Source organism: Gekko japonicus, unplaced genomic scaffold (assembly GCF_001447785.1).
Source record: "Gekko japonicus isolate JY-2015 unplaced genomic scaffold, Gekko_japonicus_V1.1 scaffold2338, whole genome shotgun sequence".
Lineage (NCBI taxonomy): Eukaryota > Metazoa > Chordata > Lepidosauria > Squamata > Gekkonidae > Gekko > Gekko japonicus.
Window position 1 is genome coordinate 91,665 of NW_015176521.1, and position 12,081 is coordinate 103,745.

The following is a 12,081-nucleotide window of genomic DNA, read 5'->3' on the forward strand; positions in this document are numbered from 1 at the left end:
ACCTCTTTTACTAAGAGCTCATGGTGCATGGAGCTTTTTTCCTAGGAAACTGAAAGAGGAGGTAATAATAAAAGGGAACGAGTAGCTGGTGGGGCAAGAAGGATCAGTAATAATTCTGCAGAAGAGGGGTTCCCCCCCAGATCTGTTTTATTGCCAGCCTGAGAGTGTTTGAGGATTTGTGTCGAGTGTCCCATTTGCTTTTTACCTGTTCTTTAAAAGAGAAAAAAAGCCCCTAGCTGCTACAGACTGTTCCTGATTTCCTTCTCTAAATTAATTTATCATTTTTACTGCTCTCTTCTTTGCTAAATGTTAAGGTCAAAAATCTCAGCAAGGTTCCAAGAAATCACGCATTCCTCCAGGAGGCGTAGGCGTAGGAATGTAATGTGCGAGTTGCAAATTTTACATGTTGGTTAACATGGTACCGTTTGCCACACTGAAAATGCCCTAAGTTGTAAGATTTTTCTTCTTCTTCTTTGTTATGATTCTATAGGCATTAAAGAAAGGGTGTAAAACAGAGATGGCTTGATAATATAGGTTTGCTTAAAATGCAAGCAAGTTTAAAGTTGCCCGTCATCTGAAAACGGGGCTGACATTTTAAACAAAAGAGTCTAGGGACACTCTAAAATTAATTATAAGCTGCCTCGAGCTGAAGAGGCGGCCTGGAAATATTTGAAATAAATAATTTCTCTTCAAAAAAAATACTTGATAATTTATTAACATGATTCAGATCACTGTGGGGCTCTGGTTATCCATTTTTGAAATTATCCCAGTTAAACAGAAATGAAGTAGAAGAGGAATGCAATGCAGAGAGATATTCCTGCATCGCAGAGGAAGAGAAGAGGGACGTGCTCTCATCTCAAACATTTTTACACTATATAACAAAATCCGTTCCCAGGTACTTCAGATTCTGAGTCAAAAACAAGTGAATCACCTTTGTATGCAGCACAGTCTAATTTACGTCTTTTATCATATTTTACAGGAACTGATTTGTTTTTTTTGCATAATTTTATTTTCATATTTTACAGGAACTTTTTTTTGCATAATTTTATTTTCCCTTTGCTTGTCATTGAGTAGGGGCAGGAAGTCATGTCGGGCGCTGAAGGCCCTGCCTGATGCTGCGGTCACACACACGAAACAATCCACTTTCAATCCACTTTCAGTGCAATTTCCAACTGGATGTTACTGTGTGAACTGGCAAAATCCAGTTAGAAAGTGCATTCAAAGTGGATTGAAAGTGGGTTTTTAGTGTGTGCGACCTCAGCATATATCCACTTCTGCTCTGTCACTTTTGTCACTCGTTTTTCCCTATTGCTTTGGGTGTCCCCCCCCCACTTTTCCACATGTGTTTTGCTCCCTCTGGGACTACTAGAGAAAGCAAGACACACTGGGGAAGGAGAACCCTGAAGCAATACGAGTGTAATCTTTTCAGCCATGGCTGCACTGAACATGGAAGCAGAGCTTTCTGAGAACTTCCATTTTTTTAAAAAAAGAAAAAGCAAGTTTCTAGTGCTGCAGCTGCTGCGGAAACATGTTTGAAAGTATGCAGGACATTGGCTTCTAAAATTTACCAGCATGCTTTCAAACCTATTTTCACACTACCTGAGATCTAAAACTTGCTTTTTCTTTTCTTTAATTTTCTTTTCTTTTCTAGATAATGGAGATTCTCAGAAAGCTATGCTTCCACATTCAGTGAACATGGCGTACACATAATTCTCAACTAATGTCCCCCTTTTAATTCCCACCCATCATTCCTCCCCTTTCCAATGGTAAACTGACCTAATTTGACTTTGTTATATCAATATATTTAATAGACAATATGTCCCCATATTTGAGTACTTAAATCTGTGGTTTGGGGCCATATCCAGTTATATTGACACATTTTCAAATTAGAGCTCACCATGTCCTTTCTATGTCGATGTCATAGAATGCGGAGCTTTGGAGACATTGTTCAAACCTTTGTAGACTTCTTTACCCTTTGAGGAAGGCTAGTATGGTTGTTCCCCCCCCCAATTGAAAATGGTCCATAAACGGCTGTGGAACTCAACTCCACTTGAAATTATGTATATTAATAGAAGAAGAGATTGGGTTTATACCCCACCCTTTGCTACCCGAAGGAGTCTCAGAGCAGTTTACGATCTCTTTTCCCTTCCCCTCCCCACAACAGACACCCTGTGAGGTAGATGGGGCTGAGAGAGCTCTTTCAAGAGCTGCTCGTGAGAGAACAGCTCTGAAAGGACTCGTGACTGGCCCAAGGTCACACCAGCAGCTGCATGTGGAGGAGTGGGGAATCAAATCCAGTCCTCCCAGATTAGAGTCTGCACTCCTAACCACTACACCAAACTGGTATAGCCAGTGTGGTGTAAGAGTTAGACTAGGATCCAAGTTCGAATCTCCTTTAACTGGGTAACCCTGGGACAGCTAATCTTTCTCAGCCTAACTTACCTCACAGGGTTCTTTATCAGGATAAAATGGAGGGAAGGAGAACTGTGTAAGCCTCCCTGAACTCCTTGAAAGAAGGAGGGTGGGATAAAAATGTATCTGGCAGATATAGTTGTGGTCATAAGAACATAAAGAGAGAAGCCAATGTTGGATCAGGCCAATGGCCCATCCAGTCCAACACTCTGTGTCACACAGTGGCCAAAAATACCAGGTGCCATCAGGAGGTCCACCAGTGGGAAGCCCTCCCACTGTGCCCCCCCCCCCAGAGCATCACTTGCCCCAGACTAATGTGTGGATTCCTTAATTTTGTAATAACACCTGTGTGTTTTCTCTTACCACAGGAGGCTAAGCTGCATTCTTGAAAGGGGAAAAAAGCCTAACCACTTTTCCCCCCCATCCGTCCCTTTGACCAAAACAAACGTTTAATCCTGGTGATATTTCTGCGGCATAATATTTACAACTCTTTATGTCATGAACAGATTTGAAACTAGATGAGAGACGTACTTTCTCCTACCGGCTCTTGATGCTTGCTCATAAATCAAACAGTATTTGAAAGGTTTCACGGAATTCATCGCCACATTCCACACTTTAAATTATTGGGCATGTGAGAAATTCCTGGTGAAAACGGTGCCAGTCTTTTTGAAACTCCGCTAGCTTCCCTCCATGTACCTTGGATATGTTGCCCAACTGAAAACTTTCCAGTTTTCCTAGAATTCTGCTGAATCTGAAAAATGACTTGGTGGTTCAAGGACATGTGAAATCTCTGAGGAATTTCTCTTGCATTGACTTGTTTCGTTTCATCAGAAGTTTTGCTCAAGCAAGAATCTTATTTAGTTACTTTATTTATATTCCACCCCAATGGGGACACACAGCAGCTTACCTCATTCTCCTCTCTCCTCCATTTTATCCTACTGTGAGGTAGGTTAGTCTGAGAGTATATGACTGGCCAAAGGTCCCTTCAATTTAGTTAAAATAGCACTTCTTCCCAGGATAATTCCTGTATTTTTAATTATGCTTTGAAAATGTAAATGAATGTGCATAATTACATTACTGAGATATGTGCTAGTCCTCTACCCATATTTCTTGGCTATAAGAAAGACCAAAGAATTCTGTAGTACAGATGCTGGATTCCTGAAGTCCAAATGTCCTTAGAGATCTGTCCTTTTAGTCCTATTAGTCCTTGGGGTGAGAATTGCAGTGTTACTTGTAATCTTTATAGCCAAAGCTCCCAGGAAGATAATATGTAAAAGTTATACAGCAATTCCAAATCCACCCAGAATTTGAACCCGAAATCCACTCATAAGTCATCTTGTTGGGCAACAGAAAATTCCAGACCTCGAGACCACAAAGTATATCAAAAGAAATCATCTGTCCTCTTTAAAATTCAAATATAACTGGACATTAGAAAACAATCTGGCCATTAACTTTACCTCATAGGAAAAGACAGATACCCAAACACGTTAAAGTAATCTGGGTGGCAGGTAATAGTCCTATAGATAGGAACTGTCAGTCTGGGGCAAGGGGTGCACTGTATTCTTGGTGCCTGGGGGGGGGGGGCAACAGTGGGAGGACTTCTAGTGTCCTGGCCCCACTGCTGGACCTCCTGATGGCACCTGGTGTTTTTGGCCACTGTGTGACACAGAGTGTTGGACTGGATGGGCCATTGGCCTGATCCAACGTTGGCATCTCTTATGTTCTTATTTAATCTAAATGACTGAAAATATCTTTGTCGATTAATCTGAATACTGTTTTAAAAATGCAAACAGAAATTTTAAAATGTTTAGTGATGATAAGTTGAATTATACTATTTATCAATTATTTGAATAAATCAATGATGATGATGATGATGATGATGATGATGATGATGATGATGATGATGATGATGATATCACAATCATAGTTTTAGGACACCCTTCCTCCCAAGGACCTCAGAGTGCATTGTTCTGCATTCCTCATCTTCTTCTCAGAGCAGCTCTGTGAGGTAACTGAGACTGAGAGAGTGACTGGCCCAAAGCTCCCAGTTACCTTCATGGCCGTGTGGGGATCTGAACTCTGTTTTCCTTAATTCACATTCCAACTTCTTAGCCACTCCATTCCATTGGCTGTCTTGGTAAAACCAAAACTGGTGGGCCCACACCATAACAGAGTAGGGTTTCTTCTTCCTTACACACATGAGGGAGTGCCTTGCCTATTCTATGATTTCCTACTGTGACATAAAGTTTTACGTTCTCAAACAAACAAACAAAGAATGCAGACTGATTGTTTTATTCTTGTGCCAATTTATATATAAATATATAAAAGGCTTAGTAATTTATTCATGATTCCAGGCTCTCCCATTGGCCCTTGAAGAATACCACATCACCCGTTGGCAGATGAACTGCTACTCAAGAGTAATCAGTTGCCATTGGATGGGTGTTGCCATTGGATTCTGTCCCACCCACTGCAGCCTAGGCAACTCTTCTCTCATTGGGCCAGCGTTTCAAGGTAATTTGCATATGGAAGCTGATTGGACCTCACTCCATTGTGCGCCTCAAGCTCCCCCCCCCCGACAGTTGGAACTGTCAGTTGCATATGTGACCTGGTGTATCCTGAGGTAAAATATGTCCTCACCCACAACACACCACTTCCCCTTCAAAAGAAACAAACCCAATAACACAATCATGCTATACCACAAAAAAGAGAGATCAGACCATAAGCAGAATACCACAAGGCATAAGACCATAAGAAAAGGTTCCAGCAGTCACCCTATTACTGCCACTGATATGTACCTGATAGCACTTCAGAGGATGGTGTGCAGGCCCCAGGTTCATGTTATAAAAGCTGCCTGGGGAGATTATGGACCATTCACAGACTTTTGACCTAACATACCTCACAGGGTTGTTGTGCGGATCATATGGGGGAGACTACCCTTTCCCTAGGTAGAGTCTGCAGGGTGCGGGGAGGAGATGTAATCCTGAAGACAGACAGACAGGTAGGCTGATGGTTGCCTGGAAATAACATAGGATTGCAAAATCCAGGTTGGAAACTTCCAGGATATTTTAGGGATGAAGCCTGCTGAGGGTGGGGTCTGAGGAGGAGGAAGAGGGGGACCTCAGACAGATACAATGCCATAGACCCCACCCTCCAAACAAGCCATTTCTTCCTGGAAAACCATTGTTGCCAGTCTCCAGGTGACAGCTGGAGAGCTCTTAAAGCTCTGGTGGTAATTCAAAGTACTGGGGATGTGTTGCATTCTAGCAGGGGATGCTGTGAGTGTAAAAAATGAATCTGGACAGAGTAGTGTTTTGGAAAATCTTTGGGAATTGTTTGGTGTATTTACCATGGGGCACCCATCCAGAGCCTCTGACATTTTCTCACTCTGCTTGCATCAAAACCAATTTAAGGCAAAATAGAGATATGGAGACTTTTCCATGCTCCTTTGCATCAATCTGTCTTTGTTGGCAACCCTAGGCCTGCCAGCAATATGGAGACTTTTCCATCCTCCTTTGCATCAGTCTGTCTTTGTTGGCAACCCTAGGCCAGCCAGCACTCCCAGGGTGACTTCATGCCTCCTGATTGGCATTACTTCACTAGCTCTGGCTGCTTGCTCCTGTTGAGCAGGAGCCTCCCTATGGAAGCTGCCTGAGTGATTTCAGACAAGCCACAGACTTCCTATCTTGCAGGGTTGCTGTACAGATCACAAAGCGGAAGAGGAGAATGAAGTAAGCTGCTTTGCTCCCCACTAATGAGAAAGACAGAACTTTGCCTAGGAAGAGGCTGCTGAGAGGGGAGGAGATAAAGTTGCCAACCTTAGGTACGGAAATTCCTGGAGATTTCAGGTGTGGAGCCTGGAGAGGGTGGGTTTGAGGAGAGGTGGGACCTCAGACAGGTACACTGCCACAGACACCACACTCCGAAACTGTCACCAGTGTCCAGGACCACAGACAACAATTACTCTCTAGTGGCTCAAGTGGTTAAGACGCTGAACTGCAGGCTGTGGAAGGTCGGTAGGTCAGCAGTTCGAGACCCGAGTTGCCGCATGACGGAGTGAGCTCCTGTCTCTAGTTCCAGCTCCTGCCAACCTAGCAGTTCGAAAGCAAGAAATTGCAAGTAGATAATTAGGTACCACTTCAGTGGGAAGGTAACAGCGTTCCATGCACCTTGGTGTTTAGTCATGCCGGCTACATGACCATGGAAACGTCTTCGGACAGCACTGGCTCTTTGGCTTTGAAACGGAGATGAGCACCGCAACCCTAGAGTCGGATTCGACTGGCTTTCAAGCAAGGGAACCTTTACCTTTACCATAAGGTATGCTGGTCTTCACTCCCACATTAGTTCTTTACACTGCAAAACACTACTCTGTGTTTACTCTGCCTGCGAGATACAAAATCATTGACCCCACCCTCTTTCTAGAGCTCGTTGTGTTTTCCCCCCACAACGGACTTTATTCCTAGGCCCAGGCTAACCCTAACTTGTCAAATCTCAGAAGCTAAGCAGTGTCAGCCCTGGTTAGCACTTGGATGGGAGACCAGGAAGGAAGTCCAGGGTTGCTATGCAGACGCAGGTAGTAGCAAACCGCCTCTGTCTCTTGCCTTGAAAATCCTACAGGGTCACCATAAGTCGGCTGCTACTCAATGGCACTTTCCACCACCACCAATATGGGTTTAACTCTATGTAGATTTTATCTATGTAGATCAAATGTCAGCCACAGTTAGAATATCTACCACTTGAGAATGTTCCAGAAACTTCATATACATTATCTCAGTCTTTACTTTACAGAGTTATTATCTGGCAGTATTCTTTCCATCTGGCAAATCAGAACGGGGCGTATGTGTTGAAACTGCGACACAGTGGCTTGTTTAAGGTTACCTGGATGCCTCATTGTCATGGCAGAGGGATTTCTGATTCAGGGTAGGCTGGTTTCCTTACTAAAATGGAAATGGTAGTATGTTCAAGACCATCCAAGAGGGCAGAGGACTGTGTTGGGGAGGAAAACCCAGATCTCTCCAGTGGAGCAGAATTGTGAAGGGATCAGCTAGAATATTTATGCCCTGTTTCCATCCTGTGCCATCTTGTTAGTGTAGAGTTGTTGCTGGCAAAGTGGATAAGATACTTGCCCGGAGCCTTAAGTGGCGTTAATCATTTTTTTAAACGCATCTATGAAGGGTGGTGTGAATATGATAAAATAAGTCGTCTTGGAAATTTGATGAGTGCAAACAGATGACGGGTGACAGTGATATTTTCAGTACAAGCTGGGGAAAGGGATTTCTTAAGGCTCTTTATGCCTCCCTTGACATTTTAATGAGACACATGACAAAACCTATCCCCCTATGCTGCTTGTTATGGAAATAAGTTTCTCTAAAAAGTTGCACTGCAAATATCTGCAGTGGGGTTTGGGCCGGGTTTCAGATCAGCCTGAGCTTTTGACTTCAGCTGCTCATGCACTGCGAGGGCGGTACCAGCTACCAGTTCTTTCCAGGTGCATGTTGCTTTGAGCAGAAGTTGAGAACTTGGTGGAGATTAGTGTTTGTGGGAATGAGGGGGGGGATCCATTGTTACGTACTCCACAATCTTTGCAGTTTTGTCACCTCTGCAGACAGAGGTCCATTCATGTGAACCAAGAGCCCACCAGACCAGTTAAACATACCAGTGTGATGCAGCAACAAAAAAGGCTAATGCAATCTTGGGGTGTATCAATAGAGGAATAACATCCAAACTGCAAAATGTCATAGTCCTGCTGCAGACTGCATTGGTCAGACCACATCTGGAATATTGTCGGCAGTTCTGGAAGCCTCACTTCAAAAAGGATGTGGACAGAATGGAGAGGGTGCAGAGGAGAGCGACAGGAATGATCAGGGTCCTGGAGACCAAGCCTTATGAGGAAAAGCTGAGGGACTTGGGAATGTTCAGTCTAGAGAAGAGGTGGTGGAGGGGGGACATGATTGCTCTCTTGAAGGATCTGAAAGGCTGTCACTTAGAGGAGGAGGGTAGGGAGCTTTTCCTGTTGGCAGCTGAGGAGAGGACTCGCAAGAATGGGTTTAAATTAAGGCCGGGAAGGTACTGGCTGGATCTGAGAAAAAGCTTTTTATGGTAAGAGTGGTGCCACAGTGGAATCAGCTGCCTCGGGAGGTGGTGAGCTCCCCCTCCCTGTCAGTCTTCAAGCAGCGGCTGGACAAACCCTTGTCAGGGCTGCTCCAGGCTGATCCTGCATTGAGAGGGGGGGTTGGAGTAGATGGCCTGGGTGACCCCTTCCAACTCTGTGATTCTGTGATTCTATGAATTCATGAAGCCCAGTGATTAGGGCTGCCAGCTGTCAAGTGGGGCTTGGAGATCTCCCAGAATCAGAACCGATCTCCAGGCGACAGAGATCAGTTCCCCTGGAGAAAATGGTTGCTTTGGAGGGTGGACTCTACGGCACTGTGCCCTACTGAGGTCCTGCCTCTCCCCAAGCTCCTCCCTCCCCAGGTCCCATCCCCTAAATCTCCAGGCATTTCCCAACCAGAGCTGGCAACCGTACTTCTGAAGCACCCAAGATAGATGGTCACCATCTCGTGTGGATTGGGCAATGCAATGGATTTTCCATTCATGCAAACCAGAAACCTGGAAAATCAATGTTCCGCTTTGTTTGCATGAAAGCTGTAAATTCATGGAAAAACCATATGCTGCCCAGTTCGTATGAGGAGGAGGAGGAGAAGGAGAGATAGGATTTATATCTCACCCTTCACTTGGAGTCTCAGAGTGGCTTACAAACTCCTTTCCCTTCCCCTCCACACAACAGACACCCTGTGAGGTAGGTGGGGCTGGGAGAGCTCTGACAGAAACTGCTCTTTTTCAAGAACACCTCTGACAGAACTATGGCTTGCCCAAGGTCATCCAGCCAGGTGCAAGTGGAGGAGTGGGGAATCAAACCCGATTCTCCCAGATTAGAGTCCACGCACTTAACCACGACACCAAACTCATAACACATATTGGGGTGCATTGAGGAGACCTGTGCTCTCCCAATACGCATGGCTGGTAAGCTCCCTCTTCATTGGAATGGGATAGAAAGTCAGCAGAAGGCTAACATGAATATTACTTCTGAATTTTAAAATGGATTTGATGAGATACATTTATTTATTTTTATTTATATTTACATTTATATCCCACCCTCCCCGCCATTTGGCAGGCTCAGGGCGGCTAACAACATATATAAAAATACATTAAAATTCCATTAAAACTGTCAATCAATATAAAATCATACAACTTATATTAAAAGATGGTGAATCTTTCGATCTCAACTGTCAACTGAACACTGTCTTAGTGTAAAAACTCCAAAATCTATTAACAGCTCAGGCCCGTAGCTACCGCGGGGCCCGCGGGGCCCGCGGGGCCCACCCCTCCCTCCCCCCTGTTGCTGCCCTCAGCCCAACAGCTGGCAAGAGGAGGGCAGCAGTGCACCTGCGTGCGAGGAGGGGCCCTGGCCAAGCCCTGCAGCCGCCGCGCACGCCATGTAGCCAGGGCTTCCAAGCGCCCCCGCTCAGAGATGGACTGGGGCAGCTGCTGAAGCGGCTGTGCTGCGCCCGCCCACCTGCCCAGGTCCGGAGTAGCCCGGCTCACTCCCCCTTCCCTTCCCTCCCCGCCCCGCTTTTGCTTGCTTGCAATGGAGGGAGCTAGCCTGGGCACGGCTCGGCAGCCCAGGGCGCCCGGGGACAACAGGTAGGCAGGAGGCGAGTGGCTGGGGAGCCTACAGGCGTGCTGGAGGAGCAGCCGGCCGGCCGGCGAACCCTGCGCTGGCTGCGGCGGCAGGAGCGATGCTACCACCTAGGCTGCAGTGAGCCCAGCGAGGAGCCCGGAGCTTCGTCGCGATCGCAGATGGACCTTGAGAAGGAGACGCCTTCTCTGCCCCGTTGCCAGAGCGGTCCCGCTTCTCTGCCACCCCGCTTGGCTGCCGACCCGTGCCTTGGTGGATACCGTGACGCCCTGGGCTTTGGGCCCCCTCCCGTCCCCCTCCCCCAAAACTCCTTAGCTACAGGGCTGTAACAGCTGTTCATCTTGAAAGCTAAATGCACAGGGGAGGGTGTTATGGGGAAGGGAAGCACTCACTCCAGGGTAGGGGATAGTGCCATTCGTTTATTTAGAAAATGTATATGGCACCTCTCCAGAGGACTTGTGATGGCTCACAACTAAAGCAATACAGCAAAACCACAGAAGCCATTAAAACCCAGCGAGAGCATAAAAACTGCACAAAACCAAACATCGGTGATCCCAAAATGATATTAATGAAACAGTGCACAACCCAGGAGACATCCAAAAATAGCTTTAAAAGATAGTACTCTTCAGTTAAAAGCCTGAGGAGAAGTGAAGACAATAAATTGCTGGAACAAAGTTTGCACTATTATGGCTCTGGAACTAAGGCTGCCAACCTCCAGGTGAGGTCTGGAGATCTCCTGAAATTACAACTGATCTCCAGACATCCGAGATTAGTTCCCTGGAGAAAATGATTGCCTTGGAGGGCAGAATCTATGTACCCCACTGATGTCCCTCCCCAAGTGCCACCCCCAAATCCCCAGGAATTTCCCAAACTGGAGCTGGCAACCTAGTCTGGAACAAATTTCCTGTTGGGACCCTCCAATGCTGTTTCATTTTCCTTCAAAAGGTTTAGTGAATAAATTGAATGTAGGGAAGGGAAATATTCTTGGGTAGATGATTTTAACGTCTCCTTGTTGTGTTTTTTTCTTTATTATAATGTTTGCTTGCTATACTGATTGATTGACTAGCTGTGGCCTGTGTGTTTGCTTCATTTTTTTTAAAGCACCCCCAAATGATATCCAAGAACTCAGGCAACATACAAGATAAAATGACCTTTCAAAATCCCACACCAAGATAATATTTTTTTTAAAATCACTTCATAAAAGCAATTCAGATGGCTTTCCTTTTGAAACGGCTGCCCAAAATAAAAATGTTTGGATCTGACGGGGGCATGAATATACTGTCCAAAGCCTGGCATGTATTTCACTACACTGAGTTCCCACCATGTAGAAGAAGAAAAGGTTTTTATATCCCACTTTTCTGTACTGTAAGGAGACTCAAAGTAGCTTACAATTATCTTCTTTTCCTCTCTCCACAACAGGCACATTGCGAAGTATGTGGGGCTGAGAGAGTTCTGAGAGGACTGTGACTGGCCCAAGGTCACCCAGCAGGCTTCATGGGGAGGAGTGGGGAATCAAACCCAGTTCTCTACATTACAGTGCGCCACTCCTAACCATTACACCACACTGGCTCCACAATCAAGAATGTGCAGTTCCACATAGTTTTTACCTCAGTAAATAATAAAATTTGGCCCAGGACCTTATCCTCCCCATGCACACAGTCTCAAATAGCAGCAAGGTGCTGATTTTAACTTCTTATTGGTTGTTAGATTTGTATATGAGCAAGAGACGTTATAAAAATAGGGCTGCCCCCAGGGGGGAACAACATTTCAGTAGGGTTTGACTCCCCTCAGCTAATATTAATGGGGGGGGGGCTAGTACTGATTTGATGGTCAGGCAAGATCCAGACCCCAGAAAGATGAAATTGGATATAATCCTGCTATAACTTAGGCATCACCCACTCTAAGCTACTTGTCACATTTATAGTTGTTGAAGGAGGACTTTTTTCCCACCAGTGCTTTTTCTCTTCTAAATA

General features: G+C 45.4%; 1 protein-coding gene across 1 annotated transcript in view; it reads left to right on the forward strand.

Annotated features, from left to right (window-relative positions):
* Positions 1 to 10,437, forward strand: part of SLC15A5 (solute carrier family 15, member 5) — a 42,924-nt gene extending 32,487 nt beyond the window's left edge. Inside the window, 2 exon segments of the mRNA XM_015427404.1 lie at positions 9,822 to 9,993; positions 10,114 to 10,437. Of these exon segments, the coding sequence (XP_015282890.1) occupies positions 9,822 to 9,993; positions 10,114 to 10,437 (496 nt within the window).
* Positions 10,438 to 12,081: the final 1,644 nt, after the last annotated feature.